This window comes from Pezoporus flaviventris, unplaced genomic scaffold (genome assembly GCF_033815535.1).
Source record: "Pezoporus flaviventris isolate CSIRO_AGI_PZ_B2104156 unplaced genomic scaffold, CSIRO_AGI_Pfla_v1 ptg000066l, whole genome shotgun sequence".
Lineage (NCBI taxonomy): Eukaryota > Metazoa > Chordata > Aves > Psittaciformes > Psittacidae > Pezoporus > Pezoporus flaviventris.
In genome coordinates this window covers 23,430,498-23,455,734 of record NW_026892614.1, presented here as the reverse complement: position 1 = coordinate 23,455,734, position 25,237 = coordinate 23,430,498, and the positions used below count along the sequence as shown (strand labels likewise).

Genomic DNA, 25,237 nt, shown 5'->3' with positions numbered 1-25,237 from the left:
GGTTGTTGGTTATGTTCTGTTTTTTTAATTGAACAACCTGCTCTGAATGTAAGTTTTTCACACAATGTTAATATATTTTTGGCTATCCAGTACACATGAAATACTCTATGGGGAAATATCATCTTCTGCTTATTTTTATACAGAATAATACATCTGTCAAAATCATGATGTTGTCAATTTATTAGAATAGGGTTCCCACAGGGGAACAGAAAGAAATTCATACTGCCAATGCAAGGTATAATTTCAATGACAAGTGTTTCGTTCACTTGCTAAATTATCTTTAGTTTGCATGGTGTGGGGTTAGGGTATGAATGATGACTAAGATCATGGTTAAGTAAATGATTAAGAAAATGATTTGCTGCTACAAAGAAAAAAAAAAGGGGGAGAGGAGGCAGGACCAGACAGAGATAGTAGCCTACTGGGCCTTTTGAAAAATAATTACCACTATGCAAAATTCGTATCTCCTTGTTGTCTAAAGGGCAGCCCCCATGTATCACAGATGCTTGATGTTAAGCTTTGCTTGCTTCTGGCTATTAGGGATGAGGAGGATTATTTGCTTGCAGGCCACCACTGCCTTTCCCTTCAGGGCAGCATTACCCAGAAGCCTCACACTTTGTTGCACAGACTCCCCCACTGAGGTTGTTAAACTTGATTTCTGCTGAGCTGGCAGGGGCAGGGAGTCTGCTTTCGCTCTCCAGAGCGAATGGACTGAGCACTTCACAGTTTTGGGTGTGGCTTATTTGTCTTTTATTGTTTATACATATAAATTCTATACAAATACATAAGATTTCACAATTTATGTTCCAAGCTAAAGTATACAAATGTGATTTTTCTCTCTGCATGAGTGCAGTAAAACTCTGCTAACAGCAGTTGATGTAGCTCAGTTTAAATGAACTAAATTTTAGTAGTTCACATCTACAGAGTGTGTTTTTAAATATTTAAGAAAAAATAATATCAGTGGTATCTGATTCCCACAGATGGACTCAATCAGTAATTACAGTGAATTATGTAAAAATCTGCAGAACATACTAAACAGCAGTGGGCCTAAATTTTTCAGTTTCTGGTTTTCAAATGAGATTTTCACCATCAAAATCCGTTTGTTAATATTCAGTAGTGACAATGCTAACTTTTCCAGAATTACAGTGCTTTTTAAAATTCTGTTTTGATTTGGTTTGCTTTTCTTCAATTGATTTTGGGATAAACTGGAACACTGTGTGATAAGGGCTTAAAATCCTACTTTAAAGGAGGCTCATTTTGTCATCAGAAAAGCATAGGTGTATCTGTGCCACATGCTGCCCAGTACAGGGGCATGGATTCAGCAACACAATGAAGAACGGCATCTCTAAAATACTCCATGTGTGTGCTTACTGTGTCTGGTACAGTTATTTTTATTCTCCAGTTCAGGTGATTATATGTTACCTGATAGCATTGTAAGATTTTGTCTTTTGTCACATCTAGTGGCTTACATCATTCCTGTAGCAGAATTACAAGTGTGTCTACTTCAGTTTCTATTATAATAGTGAGTTTCCACCTCACGGCAAAAGTTCATGTTAATCCCTGAGTATGTAGCCCTGCTTCCTGAGCTACTTAGAAACAGTAATCTGTTTCCAGTCTTCAGTCAACTCAATTTCTTTGATTTTAAAGGTATTCTGATTCCACTGTAATGATGTTTACCAAATATGAGTAATTGGTAAACTTTACAAGCACTGTTGAGACTTTCCTGCCAAAATGATGGCAAAAAGTATTAAAGACTTAGACTAGTCTTTGAGAAACTCCAACCTTTTTTCCTACTTATGTCAGCTTGTAAGGAAGCTCCTTCATCAAAGTAGCCCTGGTTTTGATTTCTGTACCTACAAAGTAACTTACTTTGTGAGTAGTTTCAGTGGTAGATAGTAGGACAAGTCTCTGAGTTAGGTACTGCTTAATGTAAAAGTGGCAGAATTTGTCAGTATTACTTAGTAGAGAAGTATCACATTTAAAATACCAGTGGTATAATTCTTTAAGTAAGTGCTTGGAGACACTGAGGAAAACAAAGGAAATCAGATGAAGGTATGAAACCATCATGAATGTGCTTTATTTAGACATCGATGTCTTGCAGCAGAAAGGGGGTTGGAAGTAGACAATCTTTACGGTCCCTTCCAACCCAAACCATTCTATGATTCTATGAATATGTGAGTAAGTATTCATAATTTAATTCTAAATGTATTTAAAATCCTCATGCCTCCAAATATTTTAAAATAGTAATTGCATTCTTTCCCTTGGGTAGGCTTTTGTAGAGCTTCATGTCTACAATACGTGTAACTATAGTAAAAGTGATCTTAAGAATTAAAATGCCCAGATTCTCCACAGAATAAATAGACGATTCTACGTTTTTGTAAACCTTTAGTAACTCATTGTCATTTCACTAGCTTAGGCGTGAAAAGAACTGAGATATGATTTTAGTTTGTCTTTTCTGTAAGACAGGAATCATTGTTATATTAGGTTTGATTTTCTACATATATTTGTGTATAAATTCCAGATGCTACATCCCTTCATCCTGATTTAGTAGATTGGATAGCATATGCCTAGTATCTCTCCATTATTTTTGATTTATTTCAGTATATTCTGAGCCCTTCTGTGCCCAAGTCAAATTTTCTCTGCTGCTTTTAGGCTATTGAACTCACTGTAGGCACAGAAGGGATAATTATCTTACCTTTGGTAGTAGAAATTTACTCCACGTGATGAATTTGGTACAGCGCCTTTAAGTTTCCATGACTTACTAAATAGAAATATTAAACATTCAAATTCAAATTCAGACATTTTTGGAAAATCTATCCAGTTTGTAGTGCTTAATGTTATGGATAGTCCTATTAATGTCATGTAATCATAGCAAAACTACTGAAATTAACTGTTTACAGTAATTGCCTGCCTGACATGGTGCTTCAAGAAAACAAAACTTTCCATTGTTTTAGGAGCTCATGTAAGTGCCATACAGTGAGTAAAAGATGGAACTATAGCTTATGCTTTCAATTTTCAAACGTATGCTACCTTCAATCTGATTTAATAGATAAGTACCCTACTTGACTATAGAATGATGACTTGAGGCCCTAACAAAGATATTTGTAGAATAATTGGTATTGATCTGTATAGATTTCAACATTTTTAAAGATCTTCTTTAAATTATTTGATGAGAGTACTGCTTGTCTTTAAGACTTCTGTTAAAAATTAAATTTCAGTAAACATGTTTTGTTCAATCTGACTTTGTAAGAACCTCTAGAGGAGCAGACACACAAGTGTTACTATATACAAGCTTTTCACGCCAAATGAAGAACTGCAAAATGTGTAAATGGTAACATGATGCCAGCTGCAGAACTGCAGTGAACTGGAAAAAACACATATATGTGTAGGTCATATTTTATTATAGTCATTACAGATGCTACTGTAGTACACAGTTTATAGGCAAGAGAATGATTTTTCATCACTATCTTGAAATCTGTAGGTTGTTCTGAAAAATTCATTCTTAAACTGGTGTATCTGTCTGTTAGTATGGGTGGATTGAAATTTGACTGTAATGTTGAATAGTTATTCTTACTAATGAACTTCACTGGGTTTCCTAGATTTCTAGCTGATTTGTCACCATCCAGACAATCTTTAAGTTTAAAATTAAGGAAAATAAGTGTCATGGTTTAAGCCCAGTCAGCCACATGGCTCACTCGCCCTGCCACCCCCCCCCCCCCTTGCCCTCCATGGGCTGAGATAAGAACAGTCCAGTAACTAAGGTATAACACAAATCACTACTGCTACCACCAATAATAATAATGATAAGAGAAATAACAAGGGAAGAGAATATAAACACTCACCACCCGCCGACCGATACCCAGCCTGACCCAAGCAGTGATCTAGCCCTTCCAGGTATCTACCCTCAGTTTATATACTGGGCATGAAGTGCTGTGGTATGGAATAGCTCTTTGGTTAGTTTGGGTCAGGTGTCCTATCTCTGCTTCCTCCTGGCTTCCCCTCCTCCCTGGCAGGGCATGAGACTCACAAAGTCCTTGGTCAGAGTGAACATTACTGAGCAACAACTAAAACCATCGGTGTTACCAGCGTTGTTCCCAGGCTGAAAGTCAAAACCACAGCACTGCACCAGCTACTAAGAAGGAGAAAAATAACTGCTACTGCTGAACCCAGGACAATAAATAATTAAAAGAATGCTAAATTGATCAGTTGTATCATGCTGTTTTCATCTTGTGTATTGAGCAGAAAATGGTATCTGTGTGTGAACACTAAGTTCACTATTTCCCATGCCATTCTACATGGTGAAAAAACAGACACCTGTAGAACAGCCAATCCTCAATCTTTCAGAAGGTGCTGAAGCCATTGTGCAGAATCATCTCAAATGCTGAGCATCTTGATTTTAGTTAATATCTTCTTCAGAATACTGCTTTTAAAATTGAATTAAATGAGCTCATAATGGTTTTCTAATAAGCGTTTTTTTGATTTCTGGCTGTATACAGTTGAGTGCAGATACTATGAAAATGAGTAATGTATTTACAGCCACATGGAGATTAAGATACATTTAGTGGAGATGACGTGAATAACAGTAGTGCAGCAGCACAGGTGGAAGTGTGATAAACATAAAATGCAAATACATTAATTAATTAGTTCTAAATGCAGTCTGTTTCTATATGTGGCAAAGAACAAAATGCAGCCCATCCAGGCAAAATAGGCAACAGAACAATTTTATTACAGTTCTTTAGTCACTGAAAACACAAAATATGAGCAAGTGTGCTGTGAGGACTGGGCACAGGAAAGATGCACAAAGTCATAAAAATGACATTTTGGGAACATCTTCCAGTTCGCTGCAGAAATCATGTTTGCTTCTCCAAATACGAAGGGAAGCCCTTCTAGTCAAAGTGAAGAGTGGTTACGGGCAGTACAGTTATGTCCGGACTGTGTCCTGGCTTCTAAGGATCAAGATTAAATCAGTGCACTGTGCTCTGTTCATGCTCTCTTCCTTCCTGTGAAAACAAGAGCACAGGAAAGTGGCAGATAATGCGTTCCTGGATGGTGCAGGAACATTTGACATGTGCATATGAGAATATAGGCACAACAGGGCATGAACTTAGATTTAATGACTGGAAGTCTCCCAAGTCCCACAGTATAAACATATTCTGTGATAGTCAAAGTGCTGCTGAGAGATGGAGCCAGCAGCCCAAGTTTCAGCACACATTCTCTGGCATTGACTAAACTTTTGGGTTCCCAGGTTTCAAAGTTTAAAGCTCTTACACAGTCCACACAAGTGCTTCAAGAGAGACTGGTGAACGTGCTTGTGTGAGAACAATTTGACCAAGAATAAAATAAGATATATTGATTTGTTTGGTTTGTAATTGATTATACCCAAGTATTTTTTAAAATGCAAGTTTCTTTGTGCGATGAATTATTCTGTGTATCTTTCTAACTAGTGGCTGGATAGACACCTTCTGTCTTAGAAATTAAAGAATAAATAAGAAATGTGTACAATCGAAATACATATTTTGTAAACGCATTTCAGACGGACAGTAACAGCAGAAAGTTCTCAGCAGCATGCCAACTGCTCTCCATCAGCATGCTGCACAGCAGGCAGTGTGTTCCTGCAGCTGCGAGACTGCTTCTCCACACTTCAGTTTCCTGTAACTATTCCGCCAGTATGGACTGGGTTTTTCTTTCCTCTACTTCCACTCCTCCAAATGGCATGAAACCTTTGTCCCCTAAACCTCCATACTAAGGTTATCTCAAGACTCAGCAAGGTATGATGCTGTGAACCCATGAGTGCTGATACGCATAATTTTCCCGAGTAGGAATTTGGCAAGGATGACTGGTTACCTTGAAGCCCTTGGGCATGGATTTCCTTTCTGCAGAAACTGATGGAGAACAGACTGGTGCTCAGTGGTGCAGCAGGCTACGGCTAGTGTGTGCACCTGAGTGTCAAAGCTTGGAAATTTAGATAACAGATCTGTTAATAGGACTGTCTCACTGTTTCTGCTGAAGGTGTTCAACAGAAGCAGAGAGCCAAAAGCCACACTTTGACAAATCCTGTTTTTTCTCAAAATATAAAAAATTGAACATTCCTAAATGTATGAGGCATTTAAAAATATATTCTCATTCTTTGGATCAGTACTGCTGAGTCTTGTTGGCTGCATTGCAGTGGCTGCTGAAATCAATTTCTTCCTCTTTCTTCCTTGATTTGCTCCCACTGTCCATAGCTCCCTCATCCTTTTTCTCTTCTAAAATTGTATAGTATTACTATTAAACTTAGCAGCCTACAAACAATATATTAGCTTTAGAGCTACCACCAATGGTTTTGTTTGTTGTTTATTTAAAAGCAAAACTCTCCTGGCATTGTCTCATAAGAAACATTAGCTGGAGACTTAAAGGAAAAGAAATGAGCCTGCATTGCTTCTGTGCAGTACTCCTGAATGGGGTAACCCATCAGTTATGGAGGTGTTTATTAAACTGTGTAGCTTAAAATATTGCTCCTTTTCATAAGTAGAATTTCCATATTACTGCTTTTACTCTGCAAGCTTTTTCACAGCTGCTTTAAGTGAAGATTGTCCTTAATGAAGATGGGCCTTTTTTGTCTCATTTGAATAGTGTGTACTACTCTGTTGGCCCCTGTGGGTGAACAACATATGACTCTCCACACATAGTGTTTCATAACAGCTTTCTTCTAGCCAGAGCAAAACAAAGTCTGTTTGAATGCTCTGGTTCTGATTTAATGAAAGTAGTGCATGTTATCAGAAATTTGAGTATGTTTCAGGCCAATCTAGGTGCTCCAAAAATTTTCTCCATATTTACATGTTTCATCCCTCTTATACAACAGCTCAAATATGTGATTAAAAGGTAAGTGGCCTACATGTCTGTTCAGATCCATTGCTTGCTATTTCTTCCACTTCACTGTTTCAGTTGCAAAGCTGAAGGACATCCATGTCTAAATAGAGTATGCCGTGAGGAACCTAAGTGGTTGCTTTTAAAAGCTGCTTTCCTTTTGAGGTATTACAACCTAGGGAACGGCTATGCCATTCAGCCATTTTTATGCTTACTGAGCAGTATACTATTACAAAAGCACTGGTGAGAAGACTGCATTGCTTTTTGCAGCCACACATCTTGCTGCTTTAGGATATTGGCAGCGTGGTTGGGTTGTCCCAGTCTCTGGATGAATTATTCAAGCTCTTGACATCAGAAGTTTCTGCTGGCGGATTGGCTGGTGCTTGCATAATAAAATCTTTCCACAGGAAAACAGTGGAGAAGGATGATGGCAGTGAGACCAGCAGAACTGCTACTTCCAGTACAGCTGGCTTTGTCTGGCTGTTGCATCTCTGCAAAAATATGTAACAATGCTTTTAAGGTTTGGCTTCATGTGAATTCTCTGATTAGAGCAAGTGGAGAGGTTTTTGTAAGAGGCCTGCATTTCCAGTGAAGGAAAAACCTGATTGGGCTTTAAAAATTACTTCTGGCTGTATTCTAAAGAAACGCTGCACACTACACGAGACAGGAGAAGCAGCCACAGCAGCAGCAGACGCAGCAGCCACAGCAGCAGCACTTATGGCTCTCTACAAAGGTGCTGGTGGCAGAAACGTTACAGCATTAAATCTGCTTCCTGGGTTCTTTCAGTACGGGCAGGGTAAGTGGTGCAAATAAGGAGCTGACAGTCCTTGCAGGTGGGGAGAGCCTAACAAACTGTATGACAAGTGTTTTGTGGGTATGGAAAAGAGTGCCTCTGCAGAGAATTTACATTAATTCAATGAAAATAACACATTTGCTTCCAGGGAAATTTGTAAAAAGCATATTTATAATAGTATTTCTAAATTTGTAAAATCAATGTATTACTTGTGTGATATGTTACAATGGTAAAATTATTAATGGTTGCTGTTGAGCTCATAAAGAATATATTGCTCATATTTTTTCCATTGAAACAGATAATTTTGAAAGGCTATTTCTGTTGATTGTTGATATGACTGAAACTGAGTACGTCTTCTCCTGATAAATGTTTAGAAGCTGGAAGCTGTTTGTCTGATTTCCAGTTGTTGTCAGAAGGCAATGTCTTAAATCACCAAGATGTATTGGAACTACAGATTAGGGAATCTTTTTCACTCGCTTCTTTGATCAGAAGTTTGACTTCTGAAGGACTGGTTCTTTTCTTTTGGCATGCTGTTGTGTTGGGGTTTCTGGGAATTTTAAGTTACAGAACTGTAAATGAAGTTAGAGCTGGACTGATTCTGTGTGCTTGATCCCCATCCCAGACAACCCAATTCAAGTGTGCAAGTACTTCCATTGAAACTAATTGGGCTACCTGTATATGTAATTGCTTGTCAGAGCACAGTAGACGTTTACTTACGTCACAAGGAAAACATCTTGTTCATGGCCCTGCGGAGAAGGACTTGGGAGGTGCTGGTTGATGAGAAAGTGAACATAAACTGGCTTCAGTGTGCGCTTGCAGCCCAGAAAGCCAACAGTATCCTGGGCTGCATCAAAAGGAGCGTGACCAGCAGGTCGAAGGAGGTCATCCTGCCCATCTACTCTGCTCTCATGAGACCTCACTTGGAGTATTGAGTGCAGTTCTGGTGACCTCAACATAAAAAGGACATGGAACTGTTGGAACAAGTCCAGAGGAGGGCCACGAGGATGATCAGGGGACTGGAGCACCTCCCGTATGAAGATAGGCTGAGAAAGTTGGGGCTGTTCAGCCTGGAGAAGAGAAGGCTGCGTGGAGACCTCACAGCAGCCTTCCAGTATCTGAAGGGGGCCTATAAGAATGCTGGGGAGGGACTCTTTGTTAGGGACTGCAATGATAGGACAAGAGATAATTAGATTTTCCATCTGTAGGTTTTGGGATATGCTAAAAAGTAAATATTTAACAGTAATTTTATTTATTTAGAGTCTCGGTAGGGAAACAAAAGTGCTCATTCAGAACTGATGATGGCAATAACATGATTTGGTTTTTGTCATAGGTATTTCCTTTCATTTTTGAAAGAAAAATCTCCAACATAAAGACTTGAATGCCCATGTTGTGAAATTATCCCATGTGTCAAAACTGATTCCCCACAAAAAAGGGACAGGACTTTGCGGATTGGTTATAATGCTGTGATTCTCTTCCCTCTGCAGCCGTGACCCTGGCTGCTGAAGTTGGAGAAGCTCATTCAGGAGCTATTTATGTCTGTGCAGCTGGCAACAGTTCCTGAGGGACTATCTGGGAATTGGTGAAATTTGCTATAAATCAGACAAGTGTTTTAGGACAGGACTAAGGGGGTAGTAAGTAGCAGTATAGAAGCTGCCTGAACTGGCTAATGGCTTCTTCCTGGCAGGATCTCCCTGAGGACAAATAAGCTTGATAATGCAATTTTAAATCTTTAATTCAACATTCTACGTATTTTCAAATGCACATGCTGAGTGTTTTTTCTAAGAAGCTCCTAGCAGCTGACTATCTACATAAAAGCAACGTTACTGTTAGAGACATAATTCTAGTTAAAAAGTACAGAGAAATTCTGGGTGCTCAGAACTTCGGAAAATATAGTGTGGACTTAGAATTCAAATTTATTTAGGCATTCAGATTTGAAATGGTGTCTTACAGGTCATTGCCTCATTAGGCTTGCTGTGACTTGCTGTGAAATTCCTCAAATAGTCAAGTGTCAGAGCTTTATTTTAAGAATATTAAATAGTTGTTATGTATAAATATGGGCAAAATTAGCTGTCTCAAGAAAATGTAGTGGCATTTCTGGCAAATGCCGAATGCATTTGTTGTCGATAGGGAATACTATTCTTCTATCATGCACATCCAAAAATGTTCAGCAGTGTCTAATAAAACTGATTTCATTTTTTTCTCTTTTCTTAGATGAGCAAGAGTCAGTGCAGAAGAGGACTTTCACAAAGTGGATCAACACCCATCTGGCTAAGGTAATATATGGCTTTAAAAACAATTTTTTTTAAAGTCAAACCTTTTTCATCTATGCCTATACAAGTCCTGGAGTACAGAATACACCTGACTTGTCTGACCAGAATGGCATAAACTTAAAAAGGGATCCCCATTATCTGTACATTGTAAAAGATGAATCCTTTTCAGCATGATAGCGGTCAGCTGCAGCAGCATGTATGTTGTCTATGGGCAACCACCCAGCTCCTTTGACCAAAACTGAAAAGTAGCACAGTAGGTGCTATTTCAGCCAGAGAAAATATTTGAAATTGCTTTCTATGAAGCTGAAATATTACATACAGTGTATTTGAATGAAACTTGAGTCAGTTGTTGTGTAGTTTGATAGAGTCATCCTGATCTGGTTACAAACATACATGGTGCTCCATGAATCCAGTGATGCGTCTTCGAGTTTATCATGAAACTATTGTTGCTTCTTCTTACCACAACTTGAAACTCCTGTTTTTTGGTTTTAGTCCAATAAAGGCAGTGATTTTGGCTTTTAAAGCCTCAACTTTGAAATCTTTGCCAGTCATGATTTTGTAAGTGTGGAAATAAGTTTTCTGAGTTCATTCCAGCTGTAGGAAATACTGATGGGTCTTTGAAATGCACAGGTCTCCCCTTGCACTCATGTTCTGAATTGTAACCCATAAATTCAATGATTAGTTTATTGTTAATGAGCTGACTGCAAGCCCCATTCCCCATCCCTCTGCATCACTAGGGGGTAGAAGAGCTGGGAGTCAAAGAATGAAGTTGAGCCTGGGAAAAAAAAAGGTAGCTGTGGGGAAGGTGGTTTGAATTTTGTGTTTATTTCTCACCATCAATCCAGAATCCCTGTGCTGAATTTGACTCAATATATATAGGCTTCAAAATTAACAGTAACTTCACTTCAAACTGGCTCTCAGTTTCTTGGCTACTTTAGCAAAAACTGTTTTTTTTTCTCCCTTTAATGTTTTGAGGAAAGTTTAATAGTTGCTCTTTTTACTAATCCAGAATAATTACTAATTGAAAAAGTAATAGGAAGATAGAAGATAAAACCTAAAACATATAATTAAAGTGTCTGTAACTCTAATACTGTCACTGGTGTCAACACCGTGGAGAAATGTTCCATCATCGGTGAGTTTGAATGTTTTTGAAAAAGTACTGGTGAGTACCTGCGTGAAACCTGAAAACCAGGAGAAATGAATCTTTTCTAAACAAAGAGTGATATGTTTTAACTATGGAAATTTGAAAAGCAGATTTACTGATGGCAAAGGAAAGGAAACTCTACTAAGAGTTTTCATTCTTAATGCTATGTTTTTTGAGTAGAGTGAAGGAGGATTAAAAATTAAGTGATTTCTGATGCTGTGTAGGGTAGTGATTTGAAAGAAATGGAAATGAAGTACTGATTTGATTGTCTTAGGTAGAACTAAGAACACCTGAGAACACCTGAGAAACCAAGAGTTTGGGAGTATAAAACAGGATGTGATAGTTTGTCAGGGTTTGCCAAGGGTAAAAGATTCTTCACTGGTAATCTTTAAAATCTTAGTTTATGCTTTTCTTCTAAAAAGTCATGCTCTAATTGAAACAGAAACTAATTCAATAACTAAGTCCATCAGTTAGATTGGAAAAATAATTTTTGGCTTTTTAACTGTATAGTAAAGAATGGGTTTGAAAATATGGATACAAATAAATAAGGATGAACAAAACAGGTAAATGAAATGAGAGTATCTGAAATTTCTTCACCAGAAGGGTTGCCAATCATTGTAACAGGCTGCCAGGGAAGTGGTTGAGGCCCATCCCTACAGGTATCTAAAAGATAAGTAGTAGTTGGGGACATGGTGTGGTGGTAGACTTGGCAGTGTTAGGTTAATGGTTGGACTTGAGAATCTTAAAGGTCTTTTCCAGCCTAAACAGTTCTATATTTCTATGAATTGAACTTCATTAGGAGGGAGGTATGAATTTTTTATTCTCTCTAGGTCTTACAGTAGAACAAATGCCACCTTTTTAAAATTATGTTTCCTAATTCAAAGATACATTCTTTCAAAAGCAGAGCACAGGTAAAGGACTTGGCATCAGTTAATTATGGGACACCTCAAAGAGATACTGAGGTAAAACAGCCCTAAGCACAGGCTGTGCCCTCACCCACAGAGCAATATACTTCAGGGAATGAACCCAGAGGATAAAGCTGCAAGTATGATAACTAGCAAGTATAATGCAGCTTATTTTAGGTCAGCAGTTAGTACTAGGCTGCATCTGTACGTCTGCTTTCTGACACCCTCACCCCAGCTGAATCCATTCTGTGATTCTGACTCAGGAATCTGGTGAGACTCGCAAGTCTAAATCATCTCTTTTCTCTGCCACCCACTTTGAGATATTGGGTCACAAGCTATCAAACAAATGTGATATTTCTTCTGGCCATCCAGTTTAATTTCTGTGCATCTGTGCAGTTCTACTAATGATAAATGAGATACGCATGTGTAACAGGACAAGAAGTTTTCTAATAGCATGTTATTTATTTGTATTTCTCTAAAACTGTAGAACTGGACCTCCTTCCTCTCAGTTTCAGCCTTCAAAGACACAGAAATAATTTGAGTGTGCTTCTGAGTATCTTATGTGACATTCTTTAAAACTCTTAAGTTTAAAATACAGAATACAGTTACACCAAGTATTTCAAAAAGGAGACATTACATCCATTCAGAACAACAATTACTTAAACATTTTTCATTTCGTTGCCTATGCCGACTTTTTAGATAGGGCATTAAAGGAGCAAGGAAGATGAAAGACATGCATCTCTAAATCAACAAAGGCATATGCCTTTTATTGCCTTTGTCATCTTCAGTGAAAGTTTTGGGAAACAGTTTCAAAGCTTTCGTTCATCCCAATCAAATAACATTTTTGTTGCCAGGTATAGGGGTAACTTCAGTATTTATACTCACTAAAATGTTGTTGTAAACTCAACAAAGAGTGAACAACAGATACATACTGAAAGAAATTACAATTCTTTTTGTATTTCTAGTAAAAGGATGCACACATCAACAAACAAAAGCAGAAGATGGATATCGATTAAATAAAAATAAAACTAAGAATTGGTGAACATTTTAAATTATAGTTATGCAATATTTTCATAATGCTGAATTAAATTGGGCAGTTAACCTTACCTGAAGGCTTTTCAATTGCAAAACTGTGTGTTTTATAGCAAAGAAAGGAGGACAAATGGTTATATCAAGATTTATCAAGATTTACAGCTCATACACAACACTGTCAGCGATGGTAGATTTTACTTAGAATGTAACCTGGTCTTCATACAAGACCCTCATCAATTTTCACCAATGAACTAAGTAATTCTGTATCTTTCTGTCTTTTTCAAATGGGAAAGCTGAGGCTCCCAGTATCTTAGTCACAGACACCGAAAAAGTTGAAACCCATGTCCATTTAGACTGTATGATGAGGAAAATCTGGCAGTTTTCTGCTCCAACAGCCTGTTTTCACCAGTATTGCATGTAACCTCTGATGTTAAACAATGAATGTAAAATTTATTTCTGTGACAAAACTGATCATGTAAAACTTAGGGCTGAGTCTTCCAGACTTCAGTCATAAAAATACTTATTAACAGCAAGGAACATGAAAACCTACATGGTTAAGGATTTAGGATTTATATTGGGGTGGAGAAGTAGGCCAGCAATTACAGAGTAACTGAAATTTTATTCTTCTTGTTACCACATGTATTTACCTGCAGAAACAAAGTCGGCAGGTATAGCAATTTGTTCCTGTTTGTGCATGTGGGTAGATTTTCACACATTTTTTCAGCAGTTTTTTGAATACTTGAAAATCAATGTAGCAAAGGTAGTTTCTGACATTTGCATTGGCATTCATTATGATGCAGATACTGTTGTTTGTATAGTATATAGTATGAAGTATATACTTCCCTAATTTATTCATGAGAGAAGTACAAGGTGTGAGAAAAAGATTTCTGTGGCAAAGATGCAAATGAGAAATGAATGAAGAAAAAGTGTTGTCATAGAAGAGGGATACTTAGCAAATATGCATTGGTTCCATATCTGAGGTTTAGATTTTACAGAACTTATTTTACTGTGTCGGAGGAATGCCTTGAGATAACAAGTTTATTATAAATCTCATTTTTTGAAGCTTGTGAGTCAAACACTTTTCATACGTACCAGTATACAGTTCTTCAGAGTATTTTCTGAATGCTGCAGCAAATCAGGTAAGTTTGAAGAACAAGATGTTTAAGCAAAGCATTTCCTCATTAGTTCCCATTTGTGATCAATTCTAAATACAGTTTTAAATAAATACTTAATATGGGAAAAGTCTGGTTCATTAACCTTTAGGAGTCATTCCCAATTAGTTCCTATTCCTCCCACAGAGCACATGAATTTACTTGTACTCAGTGTGCCTCCCTCTTTGTGCCATGAATGTTCCTAAATGTCATTGTCACTATAAACTACATGACTGCGATCGGATATACTACAGTAAATGAGTGTTTAATAGAATCTGTGCAATGCAGTATGTAAAATATCATTAGGATTGTTTTCATAGAATCATAGAATGGCCTAGGTCAGAAGGGACCTTAAAGATCTTCTGGTTCCAGCCCCCCTGCCCCAAGACAGGGACACCTGGCAGTAGATCAGGTTTCTGAAAGCCTCATCCAACCTGCCTACTTTGCTATTTTGAATTCTTGAAGAAGCTTATGAAAAAAAAAGAATCAAATACTAAGGTATCTGAAATCTTCATGTAATCCTGCCAAGCTGTAGATTTAATGTCCAATATTTCATTGATATTCTGAGTTCCCCCAAAGAATTTTGTTCAAGACGTTTATAGATAACAGCTTTTCTTTAGTATTATAAGGTTTTAAGAGGTTACTTCATATACTCTTTGTTATTTTATTCTGGTTTAAAATTTACTTCATTAAATTCTTCACACAGGCTTTCCAACAAAAATAAAATGTATTAGGATAATTGCAGTTGATTGCATTGCTAGAGTTAGAATCATAGAATCATAGAATAGTTAGGGTTGGAAGGGACCTTAAGATCATGTAGTTCCAACCCCCCTGCCATGGGCAGGGACACCTCACACTAAACCGTATCACCCAAGGCCTCGTCCAACCTGGTCTTGAACACTGCCAGGGATGGAGCATTCACAACCTCCCTGGGCAACCCATTCCAGTGCCTCACCACCCTAACAGGAAAGAATTTCCTCCTTATATCCAATCTAAACTTCCCCTGTTTAAGTTTTAACCCGTTACCCCTTGTCCTGTCACTACAATCCCTAATGAAGAGTCCCTCCCCAGCATCCCTACAGGCCCCCTTCAGATACTGGAAGGCTGCTGTGAGGTCTCCACGCAGCCTTCTCTTCTCCAGGCTGAACAGCCCCAACTTCCTCAGCCTATCTTCATACGGGAGGTACTCTAGTCCCCTGATCATCCTCGTGGCCCTCCTCTGGACTTGTTCCAACAGTTCCATATCCTTTTTATGTTGAGGACACCAGAACTGCACACAATACTCCAAGTGAGTTCTCACAAGAGCAGAGTAGAGGGGCAGGATCACCTCCTTTGACCTGCTGGTCACGCTCCTTTTGATGCAGCCCAGGATACGGTTGGCTTTCTGGGCTGGGAGCACACACTGAAGCTGGCTCATGTTCATTTTCTCATTGACCAGCACCCCCATGTCCTTCTCCGCAGGGCTGCTCTGAATCTCTTCTCTGCCCAGCCTGTAGCTGTGCCTGGGATTGCTCCAACCCAGGTGTAGGACCTTGCACTTGGCATGGTTAAACTTCATGAGGTTGGCATCAGCCCACCTCACAAGTGTGTCAAGGTCCCTCTGGATGGCATTCCTTCCCTCCAGCGTATCAACCGAACCACACAGCTTGGTGTCATCGGCAAACTTGTTGAGGGTGCACTCAATCCCACTGTCCATGTCAGCGACAAAGATGTTAAACAAGACTGGTCCCGACACCGATCCCTGAGGGACACCACTCGTTACTGGTCTCCAGCCGGACATTGAGCCGTTGACCACAACTCTTTGTGTGTGGCCATCCAGCCAGTTCTTTATCCACCGAGTGGTCCATCCATCAAATTGATGTCTCTCCAATTTAGGGACAAGGATGTTGTGTGGGACAGTGTCGAACGCTTTACACAAGTCCAGGTAGATGACATCAACTGCTCTACCCCTGTCCATCAGTTCTGTAGCCCCATCATAGAAGGCCACCAAATTGGTCAGGCAGGATTTCCCCTTAGTGAAGCCATGCTGGCTGTCACCAAGCACCTTGTTGATTTTTATGTGCCTTAGCATGCCTTCCAGGAGAATCTGCTCCAAGGTTTTCCCAGGCACAGAGGTGAGACTGGTCTGTAATTCCCTGGGTCATCCATTTTCCCCTTCTTGAAAATGGGGGTTATATTTCCCTTTTTCCAGTCTTCGGGAACTTCACCTGACTGGCATGATTTCTCAAATATGATGGCCAGCGGCTTTGCAACTTCATTCACCAGCTCCTTCAGGACCCAGGGATGGATTTCATCAGGACCTATGGACTTGTGCACGTTCAGGTTTTTAAGATGGTCTCGAACCAGATCCTCTCCTACAGTGGGCCCAAGGTCTTCATTCTCACAGTCCCTGTGTCTGCCTTCCAAGACTTGGGTGGTGTGGTCAGAGCCTTTGCCAGTGAAGACCGAGGCAAAGAAGTCATTCAGAACCTCAGCCTTCTCCAAATCCTGTGTAGCCAGTTCTCCCGAGAGCTTCCTGAGGGGACCTATGTTGTCCCTAGTCTGTTTTTTATTTGCTATGTACCTGTAGAATCCCTTCCTGTTATCCTTAATATCCCTAGCCAAGTTTAATTCTAATTAATTTCCTAACCTGGTCCCTAGCTTCCCGGACAACATCGCTGTACTCTTCCCAGGCTGCCTGTCCTTGCTTCCAGTTATTATAAGCCTCTTTTTTCATTTGAATTTTCCTCAGTAGCTCCTTATCCATCCAAGGAGGTCTCCTGGCCCTCCTGCTGCACTTCCTTCTAGTTGGGATGCAACGCTCCTGAGCTTGTAGCAGGTGACCCTTGAATATCAACCAAGAGTCTTGTGCCCCCCTGCCCTCTAGGGCTGTATCCCATGGAACCTTCCTAAGCAGCTTCCTGAAGAGGCCAAAGTCTGCTCTTTTGAAGTCCAGGGCAGTGAGCTTGCTGCACGCTCTTCTCACTGTCCTGAGGATCTCAAATTCGAGCATCTCATGGTCGCTGCATCCAAGGCTGCCCTGGAGCGTCACATTTCCAACGAGCCCTTCCCTGTTGATGAGCACGAGGTCAAGCATGGTGCCTCTCCTTGTCAGCTCCTCTGTTACTTGCAGAAGGAAGTTGTCTTCCACACAATCGAGGAACCTCCTGGATTGCTTGTGCCATTACATTTACATGCAAAAAGCCAAAATCAGGAGTACATTCAACATTTTCAAGATTACAAAATTTTAATAAGTTTTCTGTCCCTGCTTTTACTGGTTTACAGATAGTATTTTGGCAGTGCATTAAGGCAGCCAAGTGAATAGGTGTTAAGTCCTGTTGAGTCTCTAGAATAAAAAGCATTCAATAGATTTTAACTGAATGCATCTTTAAACTCCTTCATTCTTCTCTGGAGACTAAGTAAGCACCATACAGCTTCACTTTCTCCTTTCATTTAAATTGACATTATATATGCAGCCACGGAGTAGGTATTTATCCATTCCAAACAGAGATTGTTATGTTAATCTGAGTAGAGGATCTGCCTGGAAAAAGTCAAATAGCTTAAGCCATCCTGTGCAATGGCCCATATATAATAGTTAAGTGTATGAACTTCTCAGTGTCAGCTAATGTATGTATCTTCCTGAATTGTATCATCATGGGGAATAAGATTTGTATCTGTAGAATCCTTACATAAAAGAAGAATCTATTCTTCAGTACATGCCACTAAAACTATGACTCATGCCGTACTTCTGAGGGAGGCTGGAGTCATAATAATAGTAGGGTAAATTCTATGCTGTGTGGCCAGAGTAGTGAAAAAAAAAAGAAAACATTATTTATGAAGCACAAAGACTCTCTTACCTCCTTGTAGTTAGGTGTTAACATCTTCAGGGTAGTGAAAAATATTATAAAGCATATTATGGAGAACATTTTGGAAGTTTGCATCATTAACTGATTTTCTATATTAGAGGACTCTCATACAGGAGATGTTGTGACAGAGCTGTTATACCTGCCTTCTGTTCCTGTTTTATTGATGTACATGGTGTGTGCTGCTGAACACTGGCAATGTTTATGAATATGCAGCCTTCTAAAAACAAAACGTACATTTCAGCCTCCTGACTTGTGGACAATTGCTGTGATTCTCACACTTCAGAGCAGCAGGTCTTATTAAGCTTGGTATAAGTCTTTTCACAGTTTCTTTGCTGCTTTGCAGCTTACTTAATGCTTTCTCATACTTCTTCTAGGTTTCCCCAAACCAGTAATTGATTTATGTTGAAAGTAAAGTACTGTAGGTGTTAATTTAGTTGGATGATGTCTTCAGGGATACTTTCACAGCCTTACAATAGCACCATGCCTCATTTAGGGTAAAAATCTACTTTTGTAACTTGTCAGTGAGACGTGATCAGTGGAAGGGTGGTTCAGAGGAAGAGCTAGACATGGGTAATGAGAGGTTTTATCTATAGGGTGAAGCTATACACTGTGGAAACCAGAGGTGCTTCCCAGACTTGATTGGCATGTGAATTCTAAATGATTTTTGGCCAACATGAGTTGGCATGAGGCAAATTCTGGCCTGTACCCTGATTTGAGTGTAAGGATGCCAAACTGCTTAAGTTGAAAGGGAGCTGTGTTATGCTCAAGACACATCATCTGGCAGGCATGTTATGGGCACCAGGGTTATGAAGCACTGTGAACCTCACCTTTCAATCTAAATGTATCCTAAATTTCCCTCTATAAGAACCTGTCTCTTTTCATTACTGTAGAGTAAATTTAAAGAGACAAACCTCACTGCTGGGGCATTTAATAGGTGGTGAGATTGTTTAGACTTGCACTTCCTGTTGGATTAGGGTGGCAGCCGATGTAATCCTCTTGTTTTTATTGCTGAATTATTTAAGCACAAAATTCTTCAGTATTATGTCATGTGATAATACTGATAAAAACCAAAGCTGCTCTGAACTTCAAACAGGAAATGGTAACATAGAAGGTGAGGAAAATTAATTGCATTTATGTCAGCTGCCTGTGATTCAAGACTGGGACAAATTAATCTCCAGTGACCTGTTTGCTCCATTGATTTCTCTGGTGTTATATTAAGTAAGAATACAATCCGTTATCTATTGCATAGTTAGGAAATGAAAAAGGACTATGATTAAATACACCCTCGTAATGAGTTGCAATGCTGCTTTATTTTATATGCAAGAGAAAATAGACTTTTTTATTCTTGTGGCTATTAGAGCACATCAAATCTAAGCTGAAAACTACTTTCAGCAGAGGAGATACTTTTTCACTTTATGCCAAAATAATGTCTCATTGAAATGTGAGTTCATCCAAGCTGAACAATGAAGCCAGAATGGTTTGATTTTGGTAACTGAAAACCTTTGCATTCTCCTGATTCGTTAAAGCAATTTTACCTTTTCAAGAGCAGTGTTTCTTTTGTTAGGTTCATCTTTTTGAAATCTATGTTTCTACAGAACTGAAGTAATAGATCAAGTTATTGTACAACCACCTTTTATTTCAGAAGTACTCTGAAAGTAAATTATTGAATCTAAAGTAATTTCAATAATTTTGTAGTCTGATTGTCATTTTAGGGAATTAGCAGGTATGACTATTAGTGTTTTGTTAATTGGCAGGTATATGAACACTAACAATCTCATGGGAGCTAAAGGGTGTTTACTTCATTTTTTTCAGGTGAAACAAGTTTAAACTTTTTGTTTCCAACAGATATTTTGTGATCATTGAAGTACTGACCAGCCAAGAGCCACAAACTGGGATGTATTGTAGAAGATATGATTTAATGATGTGACCCTGTTACTCAAAATCCCTAAAACATCATCTGTTAACATATTTTTTCAGTACTATCATTGCTGTGTTTTTGAATGTAAAGACATATGCCAAGCAATTTGTCTTAGTAGAAGCTGACATAGTGCTAACAGTACTGGAAGCCTGCAAGGCCTGGAGGAGAGAGAAAATACATCAACTTTGTGTAACAACTGTCAGCTGTGAGAAAGTAGCAGTGTTGCTCAACCAGCTACACCGCTTTAGGGATCTTCCGTCTTCACACAGCTCCATGTACTGCTCAGACTGAGAGAGTGAAATTTCTGTGACACTAGGCAAAATATGCTAGTAGATTGAAATGTGAAATGTACACCTGTAAGCTGTGAGTATTTTGTTGACTCACAGGCTGTTGTTGGGGTGTTTCTTTGCTAGTTTTAGGGAGCAGGGTTTTATCCCATTGTATCATTAGTGGCACAAAGCATCTAGTGTTACAGTTCTGTGCCAAAAACGTTAAAAGGTTAAACAATATGGTGGCAAAGCAACAGTTGAATGACATGTTGATATTAAGCATTATAAAACATAAAGAAGGGGAACAGCCCCTCTTTGTGCTTCTTTTCAAAGGATAGGAAGGGAAGCAGAATGTAATGCTGGTGAGCCTGTATAATATCTGAAGTCTTCTCCCTTTCAGCGTAATCCTCCTATGCTGGTGAATGATCTGTTTGAAGATATCAAAGATGGGGTAATGTTAATTGCCCTTTTGGAGGTTCTTTCAGGGCAGAAGCTGGTAAGAACTTCCTTCCTTCTGTATATAAAAGATAGTTGCATAACTTCTCTAGGATATAACTTTCTAATATGTTTCTGTATTTGAATACCATTAAAAACCCCTTACTACTACATAGCAAAGTAAGTTTATTCACAGAAAGAGCTATCTGGTTACAAAATAAACAAACAAGACTATTACAGACTGATATTCTTGATACTTTGCATTTTCTGTTTAATTTGTCTTAGTAGTTCTTAAAAATTGCTCATTTGTATTAGTCTTTGCAGTTCATCTGGGCATTATTCTGTGACACAAACAAGGTCTAAACTGCAAGCTGTTTCTATACATCTTGAGGAAATAATGAGAGTCTTTTCTTGTTAAATTTATAGCTTCTCTTGGTGGGGGGGAAATGTCAGCCACTCAGATTTCATGGGGTCCTATATCTATTTACCTTGACAGCTGCTCTGCTTCTGTAAAGACCCTTCGATGATGCCAAATAGCTTTTTCACAGCCAAGTTGTATACAGAAGCCACAGTGTGTACGTGGTAAATTAGCTGTCTGTTATGAGCCAGGCTAGTTTTGTGCCTGTGATTCTGGACAAAACCAAAAGGCTTTTAGGCCAAGGGCTCTCAGGTTTTCCAAACCAGCTTGCAGATCGGGTGTTGGCATCTGAAGGAGAAGACCAACAGTCTGTCATTCAGCTTGCTCTAGGGTTCCCTCATATGAAGGCAATTTGCAAATGCCACACTTTTACCTCTTTTTCATATTTCACCTCTCCTTCGATTGGAGGTGACACCCAAAATCAGGTAGGAATTCGGGCTGTAAGAGACTGGGGCATCTTTTCCTCTATAAGCTGACAGAGTCAACAGCCAAGTCTGTAATTTAGCAATATACCCTGCCACCGCAGATTCACCCCACGTTAAAGCATTAACATACCATCAAAAGAAGCCTTTTTGCTTTCTGGATATTGCCCTCCTGAATTTTATACAATTCAGAGGATAGAATTGCTGTTCTTCCCAGAATAGGAAAATTTGGATCAACGTTAGATATAGCTTCCTGAATTTTTGCAAATAAGGATTTCCAGTCTTCATGGGGATCATAATAGTCACTAAGGTTGGCAGGAGGAGTTGTTTGAGAAGTATCTAATTGCCTTGCAACGATAGACATTTGATCCAAGACAACAGTGGTTCTCAAAAACACCTTTATTAAATCCAAATAATGATGCCCACCCCCCCCCCCCAAGCACATGAATTTTTCTTGAGTCATTATTAAGAAATGGAGTCAAGACAGCTTCAGCATGATCAATAAGTTGTTCTATTTCAAGAAAGAAATCATCAAGAAGTTTTTCAATACTAGACAAAGATTAAATAATTACAGGATCCACATATAAATGAGAAACAATACGGATTTCAATATCACAAGGTACAGCATACATCAACAGCAAATACAATCATAAATATACCTTGGTTCTGAGCTCCCATGGAGGTGTGAGTAATTTTTTGCTGTAATGATCTTACTTTAACATGGGAAAAAAGCTATGCTTCAAAGTGTGTTTCAGCTCTGTTGAAATACACCTGTCTTTCCGTTCCTCCAAGACAGAAAGTCTCCCTCTTGTGGCAAAACAGAAGTAGTAAAACAGGAAAAAGAATTTTGATGCCATCTGTTACAATGAAATTCATTGGATTGTATCCTACCTATATTAATTAATGAAAGGCAAGACAATAGTAATGTCTGGTTAATTTAAAACTTATTTATACCAGAATAAAGTATTCTATAGTAGCTGCAAGAGGAATTTCATTATCTATATATAGCAGGCCATTGTTAAATGCATCTGTAACTCTATGAACATGAATTTAAATTATAGTAGTTTTATATTTCCATTACCATATAAGATTAATTGGGGGATTTAATTCCACTGTAGAGTATTGGAAGCCTGGGATATGTTCTTCATTTAACTCAAAGAACTCCTGTCCTCTTTTAGCCTACATGTCTGGAGTTCGGCAAAATTCAGTGTTCAGTGAGTGTTTGTGATAGTTGGAGGTTTTCAATGCCGATAAAATATCAGAGAGAATGGATAAAAATCCCCTAGGTAAAATGTATTCACTGCAGACTGATTTTTAAGATACCAACCACCTGGACTTATTTTTTGCAAGCAAAAATATTTTACTGAAATAATGTTGTCTTCTGTCAAATACATATATATATGTATCTGTGTGTAAAAATAGTCGTAATTCATTTCACATAAGAAAAACAGTTCTCTGATTTAGTGATGTTTATGGGTTGAAGCTGACAGCTTGCATCCTGAGGTTGTTAAGACAACTTTAATATAACTTTTTCATAATAGAAGTATCTAATTTACCTCCCTATATATCTGTTAGTCCTCCCTGTTAGTATATGCCAAGATACAATTTTACTGTTCCAAGGAACATTTTTACATGTAAATCAGGAATGTACATGGATACTTAGAATTATTTGGAACTTCATCTTTGTGTGGCAAATTGGTATAAATCTAATTGGAGTTTACACTGTTCTTTCTTTTTAAGCCTTGCGAGCAGGGACGTCAGCTGAAGAGAATTCATTGGGTTGCCAACATTGGCACAGCTCTTAAGTTTCTAGAAGGAAGACGGGTAAGTTTGGTAGCACTTTCCTTTTTTTCTTTCTTTAAATGTATGATTTGTATCCACCTGAATGTTCTTATTCTACATAATTTGAGTTATGTTTGCAGTTTTCAGTTTCTACACAGTGCCTAAAAGCTGCTAGAAAGTAAAAGTGACAAGATCCCACACTACTATGTAGCAACGTATAGGGTAATTTTTCATAGAGTAGTTAGGGTTGGAAAGGACCTTAAGATCATCTAGTTCCAACCCCCCTGCTGTGGGCAGGGACATCTTGCGCTAAATCATATCACCCAAGGCCTCATCTAACCTGGTCTTGCTTTGAATTATCTCCTTTACTTTTATTTTTTATTTAATTTTTTTTAATGTGCTCTTCAGTTGTTCATGTTGCCTACTTTCCTGTTGCTGTTCTCAGCAGAGAACAATGCTTTTCAGTTCAGTAGAGGCATTCATTTATAATGAAAATAATAGATTTATGGTCTAGGTTGTACATGTGGAACTCTACTCCCTGAAAGTATAGACATGAAAATTTAGAACACTGTAACCCCTTATTAGCTTGGCAGGACTTCAGACTAATTCCTGGTTTGATGCTGGAAAAGTCAGTGCTGTGTGGCCATTTTAGAAATTAAACAGAATATTTTATAAATTTAACAAAAGACAGAGAACCTAAAAGCTCAGTGTGACCTAGGTATGAACATCAAAGAAAAGTAATCTGCCTTTTTTCCTGGCTTTTCTCTCTGTATTTCTCTCTATGAAAAAAGTATTGTAATTACTTCTATTGTTTTTGGTTTGTTTGGTGTTGTTTGGGTTTTATTTTTTTTTAATTAGATTGCAGGTATTTTGTTGTTCTAATTTTTCCATTTTAGTTGAATTTTTCTCAGTGCAGATATAACACTTGATGAATTTTGTCTCCACAATGCTGTACACCTCAAGTTGTTTGGTTTAGATATTCTTTCCCTCTCTTTAAACCTATGGTATCTTGAGCTAATTATATTTCTGTTACACGGAAAACAAGATGTCTGTAGAAAGAAATCTATAAGAGAACATTTTTTTAATGAAAAAATGGATGACCAAAGCAAAGACAAATATATTCCTGAAGCAAAATTCAGCTTTCACACACAATTTCACTGTTCTGTGTAGTACAGTTAATATAAACCATATCATATACAGGTTTACTATGGAGGCTTAGATACAAAGAGAGCTGCTTTCTGGTGAGACCTGTATGTCCTAAGACAAAGCTGGGGTGAGGAGCAAAAAACCCATGCTTCCCTACTTTACATGTCACAACATAGTGGGTGACTTGAACTTTCGATAACCCCGCTCAGATCCCAGATATAATATAGCAAGATAGATGATCAGAAATGGAATGCAGTGTTTTGTTGGTTTTTTTTTTATTTTTTTACCTGGACTTGTCCTTTTGTGTGTCTTTGGTTTTTGGTGTTTTTTGTTCTTTTTGTTTGGTTGTTTTTTTTTTTTTTTTATGTACTTTCTATCAATATGCCAGAATTTCTTCTAGAAAGAGTTGGAAACATGCAGTGTGTCCTGTAGACTGTGTGTGCATTAGCAGGTGGTCTCTAGGTTGAATCTAGCCCAAATGATGCATCTATCCAGTCTGTCATGTTTTTCCTCCCAGAGAAGGTGGGAATGCTGTTCAGACAACAAATGCCTCTTCAGCAGCTGTGTGTAGTCCCTGCTCTATCCTCAGAGGTGAATGAACAGGGACAGGTCGCTATGCACAGCCAGCAGGGTGTCCTTCCTCCATGGCTACTTCCATAAGTAAAGTTTATTTAAGTAAAGCATTTAAGTAAAGTAAAGCATTTAATCAGCTTCCTATCTTCACTCTCAAAACAGACTGTCATACTGCAAAAATGCAGCTGGCAATTAACAGATAGAATTCTGAACCAAACTGGTTTTCTTTTGTGGTTCTGGAAAGTTTATTTTATAGGTTTAGATCCATTTTAATAGAGTATAGGACAGAGG

General features: G+C 38.5%; 1 protein-coding gene across 15 annotated transcripts in view; it reads left to right on the top strand.

Moving 5' to 3' along the window:
- Positions 1–25,237, top strand: part of SYNE1 (spectrin repeat containing nuclear envelope protein 1) — a 291,988-nt gene that overhangs the window by 40,315 nt on the left and 226,436 nt on the right. For 7 of the 15 annotated variants that reach the window (XM_061471558.1, XM_061471562.1, XM_061471563.1 and 4 more), the window contains exons 1-4: positions 7,402–7,639; positions 9,848–9,909; positions 20,571–20,666; positions 23,186–23,269. In XM_061471558.1, the coding sequence (XP_061327542.1) occupies positions 7,561–7,639; positions 9,848–9,909; positions 20,571–20,666; positions 23,186–23,269 (321 nt within the window). In that variant the 5' untranslated portion in view covers positions 7,402–7,560. Of the gene's footprint in view, positions 1–7,396; positions 7,640–9,847; positions 9,910–20,570; positions 20,667–23,185; positions 23,270–25,237 lie in introns of those variants that run through there. The other 8 variants (XM_061471571.1, XM_061471560.1, XM_061471557.1 and 5 more) reach the window with 6 other exon arrangements.